A 23,770-nucleotide genomic window follows, 5' to 3' on the forward strand; every position below is an offset into this window, starting at 1 on the left:
GACGTTTAGTTACGTCTGGTTCAAGTTGTACACAATTACCAAACATCAAAATTCAGCAACTTACAATTAATAACATTGCCAATGAAACCAGTAATAATATTTTAAAATACTTAATGCAATATAATTGTATCCTCACGGAATTTAAATTGTTAATATCTTTCCTCGACAGCCTAAAAACGCTCTCAGAGCGCGTATGAGACCGTGAGAAAATATCAGCAGGAACTCTGGATAGCTGGCTTGCGAGGATATTAGCAGCAGTAACAGAAAAAAGCACATATGCAAATTAGAAAGTGTGTGCGAGCTGTTGTGACAAGAACAAGAAAAAAAGGGCGGAAAATAAAAAATGGACGTGTAAAGTTGAAAACAAAAAATAGCTGTGTGTAGTGTTGCAGAAAGAAAAACGCAATCAGGGGAGATGGACATGTGGCCCCGCAGTGAGAGACTTTTAAGCTGGTATCGAAATGGGAAGAAAGAAAATTGTAATAAACGACTTGTGTTAAAAAAAGAAAGAAAAATAGAGTCGGATTCATTTGTTTTTGTTTGTTTGTTCATTATCGACGATGCCGGATGGCGTGGGGAGATCCGAAAGAGATTTGAACAGTAACGAACATGGTTCGAGCGTAACTGCTACGTTACACTAGCATCGAACATTTATCAAACGCCGAATTGAAATGTAATTCATTTTTCTCCTTATTTGTTTATTTCTATTTTAATTCGCTGATGATTCGACGAGATGTCAAGAACGTTCGTGATACACATGTGTGTGTGCATTTGTGTGTAGAGATAAAGAAGCATATAAATCTGTATAATAACGTCAAAATAAAAATGAAAGACTTCCTTTATTCATTTTAATCGTAAATAAATCATTTCGTTCTTATTTTGAGAACCTCACCAGCAAATTCATGTATTTCAAATTAAGGTCAAATAACGTCACTTTGATTTACAAATCACACTGTAGTATAAGATGCCACCAAATGCAAAATACGTTGTTCTTTTGTAATTAAGAACTTTAAAAATTAGTTCAAACCTGTCTGTGTGCAGTTTTAAAAGTGCTGTGTAGACAAAAAAGCATGAAGAAACAAGAAAAGAAATGACCGACTTTTCTCTTTAACTTTGTTTGCGAAATTTTTACCTAAAATACAGACGTGATGCTTCCATTTGGATATAAAAAGCCTAATTTTTCAGAAACTTGGTTGATTTTGGATTTGGATGTCAAAATAGTAAGTGTTGTCAGCAGTGCGTCGTGTTCTAGAGTTGAGATTCGGAGTTGAGTTTTAACAGCAGAGCGTCGGGATTTGGAAAAGCGAGCGTTTGGCAACAGTGTGTCGAATTTAACATTCTGAAACCTCATACACTAAATTCTAACAACGTGCACTAAATTCGTCCTCGCACTTCTACCCTTATAATTTTCTTTCTTGGTTTTCATGAAGAAGGCACATAAAAGCACCCGTGATTCAAGATGTTCTTTCCGGGTTCGTTGCTCAATATAAAATCAGCTGCATTTTCTTATCTCACCGAAATCTAATTCGTACATTTCCTTTTAAACATGATATTCGCTTCTAACACTTTCATTACTGATACGAATTTTTTTTTTAAACTTTAAATTGAAAGCAAATTGAAATCAATTAATTTCTCTTCATTTTAGGCGACGGTGGAACGTTACACCCGAAGGTAAAGGTTTTACTATTATTTCTTATATTAGTATATTATAATATATTATATTATCATATTATATTATACTATATGTTATTATTGATTATAACTGATTATATTACTATATAATTGTATAATATTATATATTATAATTTCTTATATTATCATATTATCAAATTATTATTTTTGATTGTATCATTATTTTTAATATTGATTATATTATTCTATTCTTTTATTATATTATACTAGCAAAAGTACCCGTCGTTGACTGGGTTCAAAAACAGCCTACAGAAAATGGACTCTGATTTATGAAAGTATGATAGGTTATGAAAAGGAAGGGTTGTAAATTTGGGTTGAATTTGGGAGTATCAAAACAAAGCAAAATATGATGAAAGTAAAAATAAAATAGATAAGCCCCATAATTTATTATACCATACCTGGTCACACTGAAACATTTATCACAATATTCTGTGGATCTATATTAAAAAACCTTGTTAAACTTTGTGACATATTTCCATTCTATGGAGATCAGGCGCGAACGAACACCCCATAATTTTATTATACCATATTTCTTCAAACTGAAACATAATTATCAAAGTATACTTATGCAAATAGATATGAAAAGTCTTTATTAAAGTTTGTGCCTATTTCCATTCTATGGAGGCCAGGCGCGAACGCAGACACCACAATTTTATTATACCATCCCTATTTAAGTTAAAACTTTCTCGAGTATGTAGACTGAAAATTGACAGATGCATTTGATAGGAAAATTTATACACACAGATACACACAGATAATTTCACTTTTATAGATATACTAGTAGTTTCACGCGGCTTTGCTCGGGCCCTAAGTACCGTTCATAACTATATGTGCATATGTATATATTAAAAAGTGTGGCTATGTAAGTTAATTCCTTTCTGTGTGATAGACTTCCTAAACTATCATTGAGAAATGTTGGTAGAAACTGCACAGACGTCAAATGTTTTTAACTATGACCCCAATTTTCACATCTTAACATTTATTGCTTGGGGCTCAAATTCAATTATAAAGTTAGATCCATGTCCAAGTAACCTATATCTAAAATTTCAAGTGTTAAGACCCAAAATTGGCGGAGGAGTTCGGTAGAGTTCTCAAAGGTCAAATCGTTGAACTTTGACCCCTTAACAGCAAAACTTCTGGCTAAAACCTGATTAAAAAGATTTTCCCAAATCTCAATACCCCTTATGTCAAATTTCGAGTTTGTAGACTGAAAATTGACAGAGTTATTTGGTAGGGAAATGTACACAGACAGACACACCGTCACACACACAGACATTTTCACTTTTATAGATATACTAGCATTTCAGCATTTGTTTGGAGGTGTATGTTGAGCAAAAAAAAAAGTGGTAGTAGGAAGGCAGGCTCAAAACCGTATCGCAAAGGATGGAAAGAACGCGAAAAAACTGACGTCTTTGCTATTACGACCACCGCCAAATCGGAAGTGACATAGGTTTAAATTAAGGATAGACAATCGAAAGGAGACGATGTCTTTCGAAAATATCGGCGAAAAAAGTGACCCCCCCCTGTAGAAAAGTGCCCAGTTGAAGGTGAAGATATTAATGTTTTTAGCCAATTTGTCGATATTTGTCGTCTGAAAGGTCGAACTTCAAAACGATACTGATCTTGTAAAAATCCGTCGCCTCTGTCGAATGTTTTAGGCAGACATGCAAACATACATACATACATACATACATACATACATTTATATATTGGTAACTAAATATTTTCGACCCACACCGATTAAAAAGCTTGCCCTATCTCTGAATACTCTTTATGAAAAATTTCAAATGTTTAGACCAGAAATTGTCTGAGTAATTTGGTAGAGACCGCAGATGTCAATTTTCTTTAACTTTGATCCCCTATTATGACCCCTTAACATTTATTGTTTTGTGCTCAAATCAAGTTATTCAGTTAGATCCATGTCTAAGTGAATACTTAAACTTCACGCATAAAATTATACTTTCGTATATCAGTTTATGTGATTAAATGAAGTAGTCATATAGTCATATATATATATATATATATATATATATAAGTTGTTACTGTACATTTTATTAGAGTTAAGTTTTATATATTGGATAGATAGTTCATATAGTATAGTAAGTAATACTGCAACTAATAATAAACTAAAGAAAATTTATTTATTATTTTTTAAATTTATTTTTTTTTAATTATTTTATTTATGGTTATTTTATTTATTCATTTATTGAGGTTGACGTATTATAATTAATATCAGTTTTATGATTTATGAATCGTTAGATCTTAAAGCTTGTATCTGGATTCAATTTAAAAATTAGAGTTAAGAGCATGTATTAACCATTTAATTATAGAGAGGAATTGATCTTATCATAAAGAGAAATATTTACAATTAATCATAAGCCTGACAGGTCCATTTGCTTTATGGTAAAATTGATTATAGAAATCAAGGTAATGGGGGTGTATATTTAAAAAAAATGGTTAACTTTTGCTGAGTTATTACTTTTTTAACTTTTGATAATAATAATAATAATAATAATAATAATAATAATAATAATAATAATAATAATAATAATAATAATAATAATAAGACTAGAAACCCATATACACAAACATAAAAAAGAAACCAAAATGATCACCAGGAAGAAAGCAATGTGGAGAAAACGGAATATTGGAAATGTAACCGACAGGGAGAGGCTAAACAAGAAACATGAAGAACTGGACCAAAAAATAAAAGCAAAAACAAAAAGCGAGATTGAGACGATGTAGATATAAGTCTGAACAATGCAAACAAAACAGATCATTTGAAACTAATGAAAGCCAATTATACCAAAACGTGAACGGGGGAAAAAGAAAAACAGAAAAACCAAATCCGACAGAAACAAAACTCTACTGGAGTAAAATATGGGAAGAGCGACGAGATCACAATAGAAATGCCGAGTGGCTAAAAGACATGAAAGAAGAGTTACAACAAATAGAAGAAGGAATAGTGAATGAAATCAGCAAGGAAACCCTAAAGAAAACCATAGGAAAAATGGCAAACCGGAGAGCACCAGGGCACGACGGGATACATGCATACTGGTTCAGAAAATTCACAACCTTACACGAAAGGCTAGCCAAAAACCTGCGAAGATGTATACAGGAAGCAAGCGTACCAGGCTGGATGACAAAAGGTGGAACCACACTGCTACAGAAGGACACGGAGAAAGGAACCGTCCCTAGCAACTATAGGCCAATCACGTGCTTACCAACTATGTGGAAGATACTGACAGCACAACTGAGGGAACAAATCTACCACTCCCTGAATAACCGTGAACTCATCCTCGAGGAGCAGGAAGGATACCACAAAAGGAAAAAGAGGAACACATGACCTGTTATATATAGATCAAAAGATCCAAAAGGAGGTAAAAAGGAGAAGAAAGAATTTAGCCATGGCATGGATCGACTACAAAAAAAGTGTACGACAGGATCCCTCAAGCATGGATAATAGAATGCCTAAAAATGTATAAAATACCAAGCAGGATCACCAACGTAATAGAAAATGCAATGAAAACATGGAGACTGGAATTTACAGCTGATGGACAATACATAACAGAAATTAACATACAAAGAGACATCTTCCAAGGAGACTCACTATCACCACTACTGTTCATCATAGCCATGATGCCCTGAATAGTATTTTGAGAAAGTGCCAAGTGGGATACAAGTTCTCCAATACAGAGGAAAAAATGAACCACCTGATGTACATGGACGATCTGAAACTTTTTGCAAGGACCGAAAAGGAGGTAGAGACACTAATTAACACTACCAGGATCTTAAGCCAAGATTTCCAAATGGAATTTGGAATGGAAAAGTGCGCACAGCTAGTTATAAGAAAGGGAAAACTAGAAACGACAGAAGTCATGGGACTACACAACCAAACAGAAATGAGGACACAAGGGGAACAAGACGACTATAAATACTTGGGAATTCTGGAAGCGGACACCATCAGAGCAACAGAAATGAAAGAGAAAATTGGAAAGGAATACATCAGGAGAACAAGAAAACTCCTGGAAACGAAATTATATAGCAGAAACCTAATAAAATGTATAAATACATGGGCAGTATCACTAGTAAGACACTCTGGACCGTTTATAGGGTGGACAAAAGAAGAACTGAGACAACTCGACCAGAAAACCAGGAAACTCATGACCATGCATAATGCACTACACCCAAAGGACGATATTGACAGTCTCTACGTGAAAAGGAAAGACGACGGGCGAGGACTGATCTGTATAGAAGACTGTGTGAAGGACACGAAAAAAGAACTAGAAAAATACATAATGCAAAACACTAAAAGGATAATTATGGCAGCGAGAGACACTGAAAAAAAAACAACAAAACAGAAAACAGAGAGACAAATGACAAAACGAGAAAAGAGAAGTGGGAAGAGAAACAACTCCACGGAAGATTCATAAGAATGACAAAAGATGAGAATAACGAAAACACCTGGACATGGACGCGAAAAGGACATATAAACCGAGAAACTGAATCTCTAATAACTGCGGCACAAGATAACTCGATAAGAACCAACCATATCAAAGCAAGGATCGATAAAACACAAGAAAACAGCAAATGCAGACTCTTTGGACAAAGAGACGAAACGATAAACCATATAGCAAGTGAATGCAGCAAACTTGCCCAAAAGGAATACAAAAATAGGCATGACCAAGTGGGGATAGCGGTACACTGGGAATTGTGCAAACGACTGCATTTTCAGCGTACAGACAAATGGTACAAGCATAAACCCGCAACAGCACTCGAAAACGAGAACCACAAAATCCTATGGGACATGGACATACAGAGGGACAAACCCATTCAAGCAAGAAGACCAGATGTTGTAATAATTAACAAGAAAGAAAAATCCTGTCAAATCGTAAGCTTTGCCGTCCCAGCTAACCACAGGGTGAATATGAAAGAACAGGAAAAACGAAGAAAATACACAGAACTAGCCAGAGAGTTAAAAGGGATTTGGATGATGAAGAAAATCAAAATAGTACCGATAATAGTAGGAGCACTAGGAACAATTCCGAAAAACTTCGAAAAAAGAATGTCAGAAATTGGAATCAGAGGAATAACTGCAAAAGATAATGAAAACGACTGAAATATTAAGGAAAACCCTTGAACGCGGAGAATAATACAAAAAAAATATAAAGAATAAGCGTTACAGGGAATGAAGAACACCGAAACTGCATATCTATAAGTTCTAAGTCCTACACCCGCCAACATGCATCCCCCCATTGTTTCATCACCGTTCCTCCCAAATAAAAAAGTGATACCAAAGGGCCGAGAAGGGTCAATAAGGTCTGAGAGATCGAGGAGCCAGCGCCAACCAAGCCTCGGCTGGACAAGCGCAGAGAGAACTGAGACCTTGGGCAGGCTGAGTGCCACTCAAATTCCAGTACAAACCAATGGCCACTACCAGCGAGAAATCAATGGTAAGCGGCTGTTGAGATGATGCAAATTCATTTGAAAATGCTATCGAAGGAGGTGGAGAGAGCTGGACGTCTGAGGAGACTTGTTTTCACTCAGCTTCCAGAGAACACCACAGGTTTCCAATCAGATCGTTTGTTGACTTGTGTGAAAGCTCCATGTGAGCCAATAATAATAATAACAATAATAATAATAATAATAATAATAATAATAATAATAATAATAATAATAATAATTCTGATTTCGTTTATCAACGTCTCTCATTTCCAGAGGATTTCTCTCAATCCCGGCTCCAGACCAGGAGCTTGAAAGATCAAGGGTTTGCCTAAGGATGTTGGTGGTACCTACAATAGCAGAGGACTGAAACACGTAAAACATCGGGGATTCATAGTTTTTTCAATTGTTATTCCCGACGACTTGATACTACTCCTATCGTATCAGCTACGACCGGGATTATTTGTGTTTTAACCCCGTGTATACGCCTAATCTCCAAGGCCAATGGAGCATAATTGCTCCACTTCTCGTTCTCCTTCTCTCTCACGTTCCTCTCCCAGGAAACTGAGAAATCTACAATTTGTCAGTTTTTTGAGACCTTGTCAATGACGACCAAATCCGGATAATAATTGATAATAATAATAATAATAATAATAATAATAATAATAATAATAATAATAATAATAATAATAATACGTGTTAAACAACGTTTAGGTTGAGCGGACACTCTATCTCTCTATATATATTTTTATGCCTATGAAAGCATATATATATATATAGAGAGAGAGAGAGAAAGAGAGAGAAAGAAAGAAAGAGAGATAGATATTTATAAATGTTTAGTTTTGATATATTGTTAATTTCAATGTATACCGTTTTCGTTTAACGGGTTGAGATTGTTATGATAAAACCTGAATCACCGTTAATTTCGAGTGAAGCTCAATGTATTTATTTTATTGGTGCAGAGCATATAGAGTACAAAATTTTGTTGAAATTCAAAAACTTACATTTTTTTTCTTTTTTGTAACTTTTGTTTATTTCATCTTGCATTTCTTCATTACAGCCGTTTCGTTAATGGGATGGCAATTTTATGATTTTATGTGTTCATAAAGATTCCCTTGTTCCCACCAACTCATCATGTTTCCATTTGATGTTACTAACAAAAAGTTAATTTTGTACAAGATAAACCTGGTGTTTGAGGAAAAGAAATTCCATGCCCACATTGTTACAAGTCGGCGATCTTGGATGTCATGCTAACCAAAATTCCTGTTTTAAACTTTAATTTCGTATTATTTATTTTTTGTTTTAATTTTCATTTTTTCTATTATTTATTCTTTCCTATTTTTTGATAACTTTATTTCTACATTTATGCGTGTTTATTCTAATATTCCTTTTGTTTGATTTCGAATTCTTATTTATTAGTTTTGTTTCAGGGGAGGTCACTCTCATGGAATATATTTTTATTTCTCAAGTTACTCCCCTTTCATCTTTTTCTTTACCTATATTATAAGTTTTGTTTTCCCCTTTCTTTATTTAATTGTTTCTTTCTTTTTCATTTTATTTATTTTTAATTTATATTTATTCAGTTTTTTAATTATATTCTTACGTTCTATTTTGCTGTTTTATTTCTGTTAACGTTATTCTTACATGGTCGATTGATCTATGTTTTTTATATTACTTGCTCTACATTTCCGTTTATGTGTTTTTTTTTATCTGGTCTAATGCATGAAATTAAGTATCGATTTCTGTGCAGACATCCGTGAATTACATCTTGTCGTCTGTTTAATAATTTTTCTGATATTAGTATATGGTATGCTTCTAGTATACAAAGGTTGCATCTTTTTAATTTGCTTGGTTTATTTTCTATTTTCGCTTTATCTACTATGGAGCATCTTAATATATATTCAATTTTATTTTTCTTTAATTCCTTAACTCATACTGCTAATGTGGTTGAGTTTTTCTTAGTTTTTGTTCTTGTTATTTTTGTTATTACTATTGGTTCTGTGTCTATCTTCATTATTGTGATTGTCTCTATTGTTATTATCATCTCTTCTGTTGTTTTCATTTTTATCTGCATTGTTGTTGTTTTCGTTATTTGTAGTGTTATTTTCTTTCTCGGTGTCTTGTTTAAACGATGTTAGGTGATAACAATATCTGTCCTTAAAGCAAATTTCCGGTACTCACAAGACATACTTTAGTTTAATTGTTTGTTATAGCTTCACATGTGTATACTACGTTTGATGTTAAACAGTTCCTCCCCAATGTACATTCAGTAGTGTTCCGGCAGTTACACTCTTTTACGTTGTTAGATTAATTTTCGGTCTGATCTCTATTTTTCAAAAATTTGTCTAATTTTGTGTTGTTGGAACCAATTATGGTATTTGTTAAGTTAACAGATGTTGATAAGGATAGCTTAACATTGTTTTTATTAATTATCTTACTTAGTTTACTACCTTGCTGGAAATTTTTTCTATAATTTGGTAAAATTCCATCTGGATGTTATTTTTATGTGGTAGCTGAACGGTGGATTAAACCACATTTGGTTCTTCCTCCTATTTTTCTTTTTTAGATCTCTTTCGATTTTATTATGGTCTAGCTTCTTATTTTTCTTTTTAGTGTTTATTGTATGTTCTATTTTTTCGTTGGTTTTTGCTTTTCTTTTTGCTTTTTTTATATTTCATCATGTTGTAAGATATTACATCTGCGTTTTTTGTTGTTATTTCTATACTTGTATTATTATTTCGAGTCTCCTTAAATTTTATTTGTTTTTTATATCTTGATCTAGCTAAAGCTTTGCTATAATATTCTTTATTTTTATTAAATAAGTCTTCATTTTGTTATATTTTAGATATTCTTTTTGAGATGCTTATATATAATTGCCTTTTTAATACTATTCGGATGGTTGGACTTGTGATTTATGTAGAATAACGTTTGGTTAGGTTTATGGTAGGGTCCATAAGTGTTGTTGTCTAGATTCAAGGTTATGTCTAAGAAGTTTACACATTTGTGGTTTGGGTCTATTGTTATATCTAGGTTCAGTTTACTGAAGAATTGTTTAATTTTTTTTTTTCAAATAACCTATTTGTAAGGTTCATGTAAAACAATGCATCATCTGGTGAGTTAATGGAGTAACATGTTTTTTTGCAAAATATCTCACTTAATAGTTGGTTTTAAATTTTGTTCAATTATTTCATTATAATATCTAGAGATTTATATTTTACTTTTTATAGTATGGATTCTCGAAAGAGCATTTGTGACCAGAAAATCTTCTCTTGAAAGTGATGTCAATATAAAATTTATTATTCTTTTTCAGAGCCGGAAGTCAAGTTGATTATATGCTGCAAACGAATAGCGGCAAAGGGTTAGCGTTATGGATCAGCAACTATTTCCCAAAGGGAATGGTGGAAATTTTGGATTATTTCATTCCAGGTTAGTTGTTATCTAAATATATTCAACGGTCTAGTCTGCACATCTCGTTACAACACACGATTTCCTCCTCTCGTGAAATTACAAGGTTCGAAAATGAAAATTTCTTCTTTACTTTTCATCTTAAACTGAAAGATTGCACCATGATCTGTTGAGCCGGGTAGATCGTTCGGGTAAGGGTGAACAGCGAGCAAAAGAAGGAAGCACAGAGGCCACGTGTTCTCATGAGATTTGTGAATCCGGGACGTTTTCTGCAGGGGCCAGGATCTGAAAATAAATTCCGCATTCTCTAAAAAACGCTAAATTTGAAAGAAGATATGTTTGTCGGCATTACAAAAGAAGATAAGTTTGAGCGTCTTTACAATTAATGGCAAGTCTGGAAATAGTGTGATCGTATTGTTTTTTCATACTTGCATGTCTCGTTAACTGCTATACAATTATAAAGAAAATATATTTGTTTACTTGGCTACCACAAAATCTGTCAAAATACCTCATCTCTTAAGATTAATCTCCACCCCCAAATACTGTTATATACTCGGTTGTATTTCTAGAAGTGTACCAAATATTCGTATATGTTATGTAATTCTTATTAGAAGAGAACTGATGTTATTTGTTGTTGTTCATATTTGTGAGAGTCTTAGGAGAGTCTTAGAGTGATAGAGACTTAAGAGTGTTCATGTTGTAAGAGATAGAAACATTGGTGAGATATAAACAGGTATATATAAGAGAGAGACAGTTCTGTATATATAAAATTGACAGGTACATGTTACTACAAGAGAATCAATTCAATGAGAGGAGATTTATGAATATCTTGATAGATAGACCGAGAGATAGTGCATTTGACATTTACGTTTTGACAGTTGTGCATATAATATAAACACGTTACCTTTCTAGTTGTAATGATGAACACAGAAGACGCAGATACACAAAGACGATGACGTTCTTTATTTCATAACCGGTCCATGATTTCGCATGAGGAATTCAAAGTTTCTTTACATGGTTATTTCTAAAACCCTCCTCGCTTCCAGAGGGTCCCGAGAATCGGTCTGAACCTCTCTGCTCCTCTCCACTGACTGATCTAACTCTCTCTAACTAACTTCCAACTCTTTCCTATATTGATAACTCGTCCCGTCATCGCATGATTAAACATGTGCTCATAAAACACGTTGCATGACATGCATTACATTGCCAAACTTGACATGGCTCCGATTTCAGTAACCTATTTTTCAAATAACATTTTTACAAAATATGTTTACAATTCTAATTGACGATTAAATTCCTTAACAGAAACAAATTTCATTATTACATTCCTTTTCCATATACAGATATGTAAGCTAAACAATTGCAATTCCTTATTTCAATAACATTCTGTATTTATTTTAACTTATGATTCGAATTCTCAATTCCAAATCTAGCTTCGCAAGTTCGAATCCTTGACTATCCTATTTCATATTTACATTTAACTAATTCCCTATTTTTTTACTTACATGAAAAGGGGCCAGCCCTTTATCATGTAACAATACGGCCATCTTGATTAGTTTCGTCGGTCTTCTCTACCCGGACGACGACAAAAAAATATACCCCCTCTTCTGAAAGAGAGGCATTTTGCCTTTAAAATTTCCTGGGATAATTGTGCCAAAAATTGAATAAAAATGTTTTAGAAATAGACAAACGAATATAATGACGAATTATTTTCATTAGTCTTTTGTCTTTTTTTTTAAATAAATATATCCGTTTCTTTAGAAATTTATGAGAAACTGAATATTTATACATTTTATTTTATGAAAGATCAAGCCTTACTAAATTATTCACTGCCTGACGACATCATTTATATAAATAGAATCTAATTCCACTTATATCGTTCTTACTAAAACTACACATGAAATATATTGGTATATGTTTTAAGTTTTGTTCAATATGTTCATAGCTCTAGACAAACACTATTAAGATATGAACTGAAAGCTTCGTTATAAAAAATGTACATTTGAACGAATAAAATTATGTTTTGAATATATATATAATTTTGAAAATATGTAAAAGAAAGTTTTATATATATATATATATATATATATATATATATATATATATATATATATATATATATATCTGCCAGTAAGCAATTAATTTCCTGCAATCGCTGAATTAATTTACTTTCACGATTCACAATAATTCTAATGTTATTTCAGGGATTATCAGTTGTTTACCATGAAACACTTTTTCAAAGATTTAAAAACAAGACATTATATTAAACCTTGGCTCTCCTACAGTGTGGATCGACAACACTACTTTTAAACACAAGAACAAAGAATTTCCGGATAATGGATCTAATTTTTTTTCTCACGATTAATTAGCTTAATGTTATCAAAAGATGTCTTTCTTAACTATGTTATCCGTTTTTTTTTTTTTTAAGTTTTATTGCATTTTCTCCCAAAAAAAGGCACAGTACCACTTTGATGTAGAGGGGGCTGCTATCTAGAACAAAATTTGTATGGGGTACTATGTAGGGAGTTGAGCAGCAAGATGTTTATGTTACACTTGACCTTATGCGTGTCAATACAATCAGAGAAATAGGAACCCGGAAGGAAATTCCAAGGTTTTGCAGAAACAAGTAAAGTAAAAGACTTTCTTACATCTAGGGATTTCTACCGTGAAGGGGTGGGACTTTGCTGTTTTTCGTGTTTGTCTGTGATATTTACGTCCAAGGTATATAAGGGCTTGTAGTTCGTTAGAGCACTTATCATTAAAGTCCTTGTAAAACAAGAACAGGGATGAAACATTTCGTCGAAGGGACAGCAGTTGAAGATTAGGTTCGCGACTCTCTTTTGAACCCTGTCTAAAGGGAGACTAGTAACAGATGCACCAACCCAAATCTCCTAATAACAATACTCCATACATGGGCGAATGGTGACCTTGCAAAAGTAGAGGATACTCTCAGACGTGAGTGATTTTCTAGCACGGTAGAGAGAGTTCACCTTCTTTGCAGCGGCACAGGCAATGCTCTCAATGTATCTGTTCAAATTCATCTTCCCCGTGAACGTTAAGCCGATGAATTTGAACAAAGTACTTTCAAGTAATGTATCATTAGCCTTGGCTATTAGTAATTGAGAAAGGAGCTTGTAGTTATTAAAGGAAAGGAGCCTAGTCTTGGCAGCATTGAATGTGACCACCCACTTTTTGCATTGTATATACGTTCAGAGATTACAATTAGGATATCTGCAGTAGGACGGGTTTGTCTAAACTTATAGTGTTGGTCGGTCAGAAGTTTAGCAGCTGTGAAGTGGTAAACTATAGATTGCCTGACTATGGACTCCAATATTTTGGCGAAAAGGGAAAGGAGGCTAATGGGGCAATAATTTAATGGGTCAGTAATTTCGCGTGTGATATTTGAATGTACGACTCGTGTCAAAATAAACCCTCAATTCTCCGATTCTGCTAATACACTGATCCGTTCTGCTGCTCCCTTTCAGCGCCTTTCCATAGACTACAAAGGACCTGTCCCGGTATCTTCGACGGGATATCGTTATATATTTACTGTCGTCGATGAATACAGTCGATTCCCTTGTCGCGATTGTTCTTCGCAAACCGCAATCCAGTGCCTGACAAATATTTTCTCCATATTCGGACTCCCCTCATTTATCAATTCCGATCGAGAAACATCGTTTATGTCGGAAGATTTCAAAAAAAATTTGACGCAACTTGGAATTGGATCCAGCAACACTACTGCATACAACCCAAGAGGCAACAGTCAATGCGAACGCTACGACGGCATTATTTGGAACACCCTGTTATTAGCTCTGGAATCTAAACGATTACCCCTAAGCAGGATATTCTACAGGATGTTTTAAATGCTATTCTCTCCCTGCTGTGCACTACTACAAATGCAACTCCTCACGAACGCATGTTCAACTTTGAAAGACGCTCTTCTATTGGTGCTGCTTTACCTGTTTGGCTCTGTGACCCTGTGGAGGTATTATTAAAACGGATTGGTAAACAGTAAATATGACCCGATTGTCGAGGTAGTGGAACTCCTCGAATCTAGCCCTACACATGCAAGACATAACACATACGACACACCGGATATCTTAGCATTAAGTGAAACTAACCTTCACTCCTCCATTCCCTCTAACCACTTTAACATGCCTGGTTATCTCCCACTCTACCGTAAGGACTCGGACAGACATATGCATGGACTTGGAGTCTATATTCGAAACACCCTCCCCCTAACTAGAGAAATAAAACTAGAATCAGAGGACCAGGCCTGTATGTGCTTCAGACTAAATATGTAACACAATATTAGCTACTTGTATTTTCTCTACCGCTCTCCCTCAAACAAAGACTGTACCCTAATAAACAAAGTCTCAGACAGCATAGATATAGCACTCTCCCTCGATACTAGCGCACAAATACATGTATTTGGTGACTTTAATGTCCACCACAGTAACTGGCTAGGATTCTCTAATAACACAGACGTAGCTGGTAGCGCAACACATAGCTTCTCTATATCCCATTCCCTATCTCAGTTGGTTACATTTCCGACACGTTTCCCAGACCAGCAAGATCAACATGCCTCACTTCTAGATCTCTTTCTGACAACGGTTCCCAATGACTGTACAACAAATGCCCACAGCCCACTCGGTAATGCTGATCACGCTGTGATAATGGTAGAAATCAGCCTAAATTCTTGCCCTAAAACTGAAGATCCACTACTCAAAACAACGAAGTATTACAAAAAGGCTGATTGAGAAGCCATCAGGGAGCTCATCAGAGATGGCCCATGGAAAAATATCTTTACTCTTCCAGCGGAACAGTGTGCAAATGAGACCACTGAATGGTTCAAAACTGCTATTGAAGCACATGTTCCCGCACGGAAATTCTTTAGCAAGCCCCACTCCCCAATGGTTTACTTCTGCTTGTGCAGCTGCCATTTATCAAAGGCAGCATGCGTTCCGCAGATTCAACCGACATAAGTCCAGCTCAAATAAACAGAAGTTTATAGAAGCTAGAAATAATTGTAAGAGAGTGATAGAGACAGCTAAGACAGATTACTCTGAAACCACCAGAAAACGCATCGAAGCACAGAAATTAGCAACCCGGGATTTTTGGAAAATCTACAACAGCGTAGTAAATAATGGACAGACAACTATTCCCCCACGATCAAACGATCATGAGGTTGCTTGCACGGCAACTGACAAGGCTAATCTGCTTGCCAGTCGGTTTGCCTCAAACTCCACACTGAACTCGGTACACCACTCACTCCCTGATTTTCCTCTGCGAACAGACGCCTCACTAGACGATTTGAAAATCACCCCTTCTCAGGTACATGCTATTATATAAAACCTAGACACCTCAAAAGCATGTGGACCAGATCTCATCCCGGCTGTGCTATTAAAAAAATGCTCTGCCGAAGTTGCTCCAGTTCTGTCCAAACTTTACAATAAATGCCTTAACGAATCTTGTTTTCCCGACTGCTGAAAAACCACCTCTGTGGTACCAGTCTTCAAGAATTCTGGTGAAAGAACTGACCCACTAAATTATCGCCCCATTAGCCTCCTCCCGCTTTTCGCCAAAATATTTGAGTCCTTAGTTAATCAAGCCCTAGTCCAACACCTAACAGCTGCTAAACTCCTGACTGACAAACAATATGGATTCAGGCAAGCCTGTTCAACAGCAGATATCTTAACTGTAGTTTCTGAACGTTCATTGGATAAAACAGGGGAGGATAGAGCGGTGACCCTCGATATATCTAAGGCTTTTGACAGGGTATGGCACGATGGTCTTCTAAGGAAAATTAGATCATATGGAATCACTGGAAGAATTCATAATGTAATTAAATCCTTCTTAAGTAATAGAAAAATCAATGTTGTCCTCGACGGTCGTACATCCAAACAATACGACATAAATGCGGGAGTACCTCAGAGGTCTATCCTTGGACCTCTATTTTTCCTGATATTCATAAACGACCTCCCTGATAAAATTGTTTCGGAGATGGGTATATTTGCCGATGACACCACTCTCTATAACAGATATGAGGAGAAAACAAATGAACACATATCCAAGAAAATGGCAGAAACACTAGAGGATGACTTCCAATCCGTAGTGGAATGGGGACAAAAATGGTTGGTCTCATTCAATGCTGCTAAGACTAAGCTTGTTTCCTTCAATAACTACAAGAAACCTTCTCTACCACCAATAGCAATGGCCAAGAACACATTACCTGAAAGTACTTCTTTTAAACTCCTCGGCCTAACGTTTACAGGGAATATGAACTGGAATAGATACATTGAGAGCATTGCCAAGGCTGCTGCAAGGAAGGTTGGCTCCCCCTACCGTGCTAGAAAACTACTTACGCCTGACAGTATCCTATACCTCTATAAGGCAACCATTCGCCCATGTATGGAGTACTGTTGTCACATCTGGGCTGGTGCATCTGCTTCTTGTCTCTCGCTCTTGGACAGGGTTCAAAAGAGAGTCGCCAACCTGATAGGTCCTGAACTGTCATCTAGGCTTCAGCCTCTGTCCCATCGACGAGATGTTGCATCCCTCTGCCTGTTCTACAAATACTTCAATGGTGAATGCTCTGACGAACTGCAAACACTTGTACCTCCCCGACGTAACTACCCCGACAAACCCGACAAGCTCCTAAGTCTCATCCCTTTACAGTAGAGATCCCTAGGTGCAAGAAAGCCTTTTACTCCAATAGTTTCTTCCCCAGAACTGCGGGTCTTTTGAACTCCCTTCCAGGATTCTGTTTTCCCAACTGCAATGATATGCAGAAGTTCAAGTGTAATGTTAACAAACATCTTTCTACTCATCTCCCTTCATAATGACCCCGCTAATTAAATCCCTGATAGTAGCCCCCTGCTTCAAAGTGGTACTGTGCCTTGTTAGGGGTGAATATTGAATAAAAAAAAAATAAAAAAAACATGCGACATAATGATGGCCGAGAAGATTCAGTTGCGCTGAGACATCTAGTTCGCTTTCCACGCCCTAATAGACCTCAAAATCCTGCTAAAAGTATTCAACCCGACATTGCAAATGCAGATCGGACCCAGCTGATCAAAACAAGTCCTGTTAGTACTACGCCTAATACAGAAAATGAATTTGACTATAATAGTCAGAACTCTGAGAACCAACCTTGCCAGAGGACCACCGGTCCTTCGAATAGAGAACTACCTCCACGCCGGTCTAACAGCATTCGTAGAAAAGTCTAACGACTGGATTTATAAAACAAAAAACTATTTACAATCTCTTTTACAAGTGGGGGGGTGTTATATTTTCATTTAAATTGTTTTGTTGTTATTGTTTAAAATATTTTCATTTAAATTGTTTTGTTCTCACTAATTAAAAAAAATAGACATGCAAATTCACTTTCTTGCCACGTGATTTTTCACGTGTTCCTTTTTATTCAAAGACTGAGTTCTTGCTTTAGTAGTTGTGAATTTTCTTCAATAAAGCCTTGGAAAGAGATTTTGTTTTACGTCTCCATTTACTTACAACACTACAATTTATTGAACAAAAATTTATTTCCCTTATAGGAGGTAAAATTAATTCTATAGATTCACCTGCAATTATGCTCCATTTTTGGTATTTGTTATGCATACTGGTTCTATTATTAACATGCAAATTTTGCAATTTTCAGATTCCACTAGAAGAACTGCAATTTAGAACAATTTTTAAATTAATTGATGGAATAACAAAAAGCCTAACAACATTTACTTCGGGGAAACTTTGTACTAATAATTATCCAGATTTACCTCAAGTAGAATTCTAAAAATATTAGTGGTCCTCCCGATCATCATTATCTGACAGCAGAAGAAACAAATAATTTAAGTGAAAACCAGGGGGTGAAGACGCAGATAGATATGAAAAGTCTTTATAAAGTTTGTGCCTATTTCCATTCTATGGAGGCCAGTCGCGAACGCAGACCCCACAATTTTATTATACCATCCCTATTTAAGTTAAAACATACTTATCAAAGTATTCTTATGTACATCTATATCAAAAACACTTGTAAAGGTTTTTTTTTTAAATTTTTTATTTCCATACTTTGTGGGCCAGACCCCACAATTTTAATGAACTACCGTTCTGTCAGATCAAACATACCCATTCCTGTGTCTCGATACATCTTCTATCATTATATGTAATCAGTTTTTTTTTAAATAGTCAACCATATAGGAGCCTATTCGTGACCAGACATACACAAACACAGACATTCAGCTTTATATTATATATATATATATATATATATATATATATATATATATATATATATATATAGTAATTTATGAAATATATATGGCGATTAAGTTACACTGAATATTCCGCGTTTCATCCACTCTAGGATTCTTCAGGCTTATGCGCGAATTTTGTGGTTTTCTGTCGTTTTTATATACGCGCCTTCTATTGAGATTTTAGTAAGCCAATCAGCTTTCTAGTATCCACCGCGCCCTTCCATCAGCCAATGGACATGCACTTATATGACAAAGGCCATGTTCTTTGTGTGTGTTCTATTTAGCCTGGATATCTAGTGTCTTGACCTGTTTTAAATCTAGGTTAGTTTTTTTTATGTTAGTTTTATATATATATATATATATATATATATATATATATATATATATATATATATACACACATACATATATATGTATGATAGTTTTTTATATGCTGTTTATTTATTTTATTTATTTATTTGTTTATTTTCTATTGTTTTTGTTAGGTTTAAAGTTATTTTGTATCTCTATCCTAAAGTAAATTTTATCCTATGAACACAGTTGTTCGCTATTTCTCTCCTACAGTTTAATAGATGGTGGGGTTCTTTAAAGTGTAGGATAGCAAATTTTTCATGAAGGCATAATCTAAATGGGTTGTCTAGGTCTCTACAGGTGTTTGCTTGTCTTACTATTTTCCATTCGACTACCGGCGAACGGCCGCTTTCCTTGAGTTACCAGTATTTATTTGCTAGCGTTGTTTTCATACGGTGTTTTTTTATTGTTGAATGTACTTTTGTGGTCATAATATCGAGTTTTGAAATCTAAGGAAGTCATACCTACGTAATATTTCTTGTTATTCGAGTTTTCCTTTGCAAATATTGTGGTCTGGTAAACTATGCTTTTAGTTAGACATGTAGTTTGAAGTGAGCAAAGTGTGCGGTATCTACAGTTGCATCTTGTTCGTTATTAGTATTTTTATTTTTATTTAGTATGGTTGTTGTTGTCCGGAGTTGGTATATTATTATTATTATTATTATTATTATTATTATTATTATTATTATTATTATTATTATTATTATTATTGTTATTATTATTATTATTATTATTATTATTTCTGCTAGTTATATATGTGTCTTTTGTGTTAGTTTTATTTTTGTCATGGTGTCTACTTTTTTTATTGTTGTTTACATTGTTTTTATTTAATATTTTGTCATTGTGTGCTTTAATTATCATCTCTAAATTTTCGCAGCAGCTGTAGGATAATTTTAGGGTATTTTTATTGAACATTTTGTGTAACGGGTTGGTTGCGGGAAAGTGCTTTTCGGTAAGATCTAGAAATTTCTTGCCAAGTTTTGTTTTTAACATTTGATTTGAGTGAATGAAACGCGGAATATTCAGTATAGCTTAATCGCCATATATATTTTATAAATTACTAACTAGAACTACCTACGCATTGACCACTTTTTAGTAAATACTTAAAGTTTACGTATAAATTTATACTTTTGTATATTAATTTTATGTGAGTAAATGAAGTAGTTATATATATATATATATATATATATATATATATATGTGTGTGTGTGTGTGTGTGTGTGTGTGTGTGTGTGTGTGTGTGTGTGTGTGTGTGTGTGTGTGTGTGTTATGAAGGTGGTGAAGGATAGGTAATGGTGAATTATTTATTTAAAATTTTGCCTTTCTTATTTTATATTTTATTTATTTAGTAATTTATTTATGGGTAGTTGTTAAATACGGTTAGTATATTTGTCCCGATATTAAATGAGATTCATTTAATAAGGGGTTGTATTTTTTTAATTAGTATAACTTCTAGTAATTTTAGTCTTCGTGTGCAATTTTGAAGGTATCGAATTTTAATATTGTTAGTTAAGATATTTCTTATGTCGGACGATTGTAGGTTTTTATAGAAGGTTAGATGCCGTTTTATGGCATTATTTTCTGTTAAATGGTAGGTTAATAGACGGGAGAGTGTTGTCGGAGTGTGGGCCTATATATGCATTGTATGCGTTTTTAGAGTGGGTTCGGAGACATACTTCGAAGGGGCAAATAAATTCATACACTACATAAGTTTGGTTTAGTGTGGTGTTAGTATTGTTATTGTTTTTAATTATTAAAATGGAGGTTTTAAATTTAGTATAATATATTATTAGTTTGATCTTTTTGTTCTTGTCGGTGGGCTTGGTGTATCTTTTAATTAGGTTTGTTATTATTTTTTCATCTGTTTTGTAGTGATCTGTAGTTTGTTTTTTCAGTATACTTTGCTAGTGCAATTTTTGTTAGGGTTATAGTTTATGTTCTTATTATGGATAGAATTTAAATAGAGTTTTATGCGCTTAGCGACGATTTTATTGGGGAAATTATTGTTTATTGGGTTTTATTTTGTTTATAAGTCCTTTGGAAAATATTTTCCTGGTTGATGCTGCATATATATATATATATATATATATATATATATATATATATATATATATATGTTTAAATTTTATGATTTGAATAAGTTAATCTTCAAATACAGAATATTTTATAAATAAATCTATTTCCTTAACCCATGAGTTTTCGATGCTTATTTATCTCCTCAGACGAAAAATATTAGCAAATGTTTTTATTGATTTGCACCTTATTTTCTAAAAGCAATAAACATAGAAAATTAAAATTTTTAAAAGATTTTAGATAAATAGAATAAGGGGATGGGATATTGAGGCCGGAAAAAATATTGTGCTTTAAATCCAAAATGAATGTTCAATTTTGAAATGGAAATTCCTGGTAGTAAGGAGGTAAAGAGATCCATCGCGTCTTGTAGTCCTTCCAATGTATTAGGGCGCAATCGCATGCAAACATATTTCCTTCGTTTCACCGCTTGTTATATAAGATATCTGGCAAAGATTTTGTTTATATAAGATTCAAAAATTAAATCCAAGTGGTGAATATATAATTTGAATACGTAATCTGATCCCCAAGATCGCCATGGGCATGGAATATGTACCTACATTAAAGATGGCTTTCTGTGTGGTAAGAATATCTCCAGAGAAGACCGTAATTTACCTCATATGTGCTTCCGGGTTGCACTTGCTTACACCACCACATTTATATTTGCCCTCTATCACCCTCACAACAGCAGAGTTACTATCTTTAAGATTATATCTGAGAAAATTGACCATATCCTGTCTGCTCATCCTTCAGCTAACATTCATATTTGTGGTGACTTCAATGTCCACAATGTGGAATGGCTGACGCATTCAAACAAAACAGATGATGAGGGAAGGTTCTGTCATGATTTTGCCATTGCCTATGACCTCACTCAGATTGTTCACCAACCCACCCGTGTGCCCGATACTACTGGTCAGTATGCAGCCCTCTAGACCTTTTTCTCACAACTCCCCCTGAGCTATGTCCATGTTCCGTTCTATCTCCTCTGGGATCTACCGACCACTCGGTTGTATCAGTTAAGATAAAAATGAAATGTAATAAGTCTTCAGACGTGCCTCTCCACCGTACTGTATATCGATACTCTATGGCTGACTGGTTTAGCTTCCGCACATTTATATCTGATCTAACTCTGCATTTCATGTTTAAAAAGGATGTCTCTTCTATAGTATCAGACGTGACCGAATGGCTAATTGTAGGTATAGACCCATTCATTCAATCTAAAAATAATCCAATAAAAACCTAATATCCAACCATGGTTCTCCCCAGAATGTGCTGCTGCCATTGCGCACAGAAATCACTTTTTTCCATAGCTACCAACGTAATAGATGTACTGAGACTAAAGTTGTTATTACATTCATATTTGTGGTGATGTACTGAGACTAAAGTTGTTATTACATTCATATTTGTGGTGACTTCAATGTCCACAATGTGGAATGGCTGACGCATTCAAACAAAACAGATGATGAGGGAAGGTTCTGTCATGATTTTGCCATTGCCTATGACCTCACTCAGATTGTTCACCAACCCACCCGTGTGCCCGATACTACTGGTCAGTATGCAGCCCTCTAGACCTTTTTCTCACAACTCCCCCTGAGCTATGTCCATGTTCCGTTCTATCTCCTCTGGGATCTACCGACCACTCGGTTGTATCAGTTAAGATAAAAATGAAATGTAATAAGTCTTCAGACGTGCCTCTCCACCGTACTGTATATCGATACTCTATGGCTGACTGGTTTAGCTTCCGCACATTTATATCTGATCTAACTCTGCATTTCATGTTTAAAAAGGATGTCTCTTCTATAGTATCAGACGTGACCGAATGGCTAATTGTAGGTATAGACCCATTCATTCAATCTAAAAATAATCCAATAAAAACCTAATATCCAACCATGGTTCTCCCCAGAATGTGCTGCTGCCATTGCGCACAGAAATCACTTTTTTCCATAGCTACCAACGTAATAGATGTACTGAGACTAAAGTTGTTTTCAGGACTGCCAGCAACCACTGTAAAAGAGTAATAAAAATGCAAGAGAGCTATATGCTCAGTCCGTTAAATCGAAAGTAGCTGAGCAGCGGCTTAGTTCCCACCATTTCTGGCAAATAGCAAACAGGATCCTGAACAGAAGCGTGAGTTCTATCCCAACCATCATCAATGGACCAAAGGTCATCTCGTCAGCATCAGACAAAGCCAAACTATTTTCCAAGAACTTTGCAGCTAATTCTAACCTATGCGACGAAAGCCGTCAACTCGCCATATTTCTTCCTGTAACAGACAACACGCTATGCAACATACAAATATCTGTGCGTGATGTCGCTAAGCTAATCAAGAACCTTGATTCCAGTAAAGCAACTGGTCCTGGCGGCATTCCAATTATAGTGTTGCAAAAATTTTTAACCAGAACTTGCCCCCATACTTACAAAACTGTTTAAGCGTTGCTTTAAGGACAAGTGCCTCCCAACACCCTGGAAAACCTCATTAGTATGCCCTGTATTTAAGAATTCTGGTGATAAGTCATCTACCTCTCAGTACAGACTAATAATTCCCCTGTGTGTCATGAGTA

The 23,770-nt window shown here is 34.9% G+C and overlaps 1 protein-coding gene across 3 annotated transcripts in view; it reads left to right on the top strand.

Annotated features, from left to right (window-relative positions):
* LOC145276684 (uncharacterized) overlaps nt 1-23,770 on the top strand; it is a 262,149-nt gene that overhangs the window by 117,812 nt on the left and 120,567 nt on the right. For all 3 annotated transcript variants that reach the window (XM_080127862.1, XM_080127864.1, XM_080127863.1), the window contains exons 11-12: nt 1,646-1,671; nt 10,445-10,560. In XM_080127862.1, the coding sequence (XP_079983988.1) occupies nt 1,646-1,671; nt 10,445-10,560 (142 nt within the window). The remainder of the gene's footprint in view (nt 1-1,645; nt 1,672-10,444; nt 10,561-23,770) is intronic.

The sequence above is a fragment of the Euprymna scolopes genome, chromosome 5, assembly GCF_053919585.1.
Source record: "Euprymna scolopes isolate OS-2025 chromosome 5, ASM5391958v1, whole genome shotgun sequence".
Taxonomy (NCBI): domain Eukaryota; kingdom Metazoa; phylum Mollusca; class Cephalopoda; order Sepiida; family Sepiolidae; genus Euprymna; species Euprymna scolopes.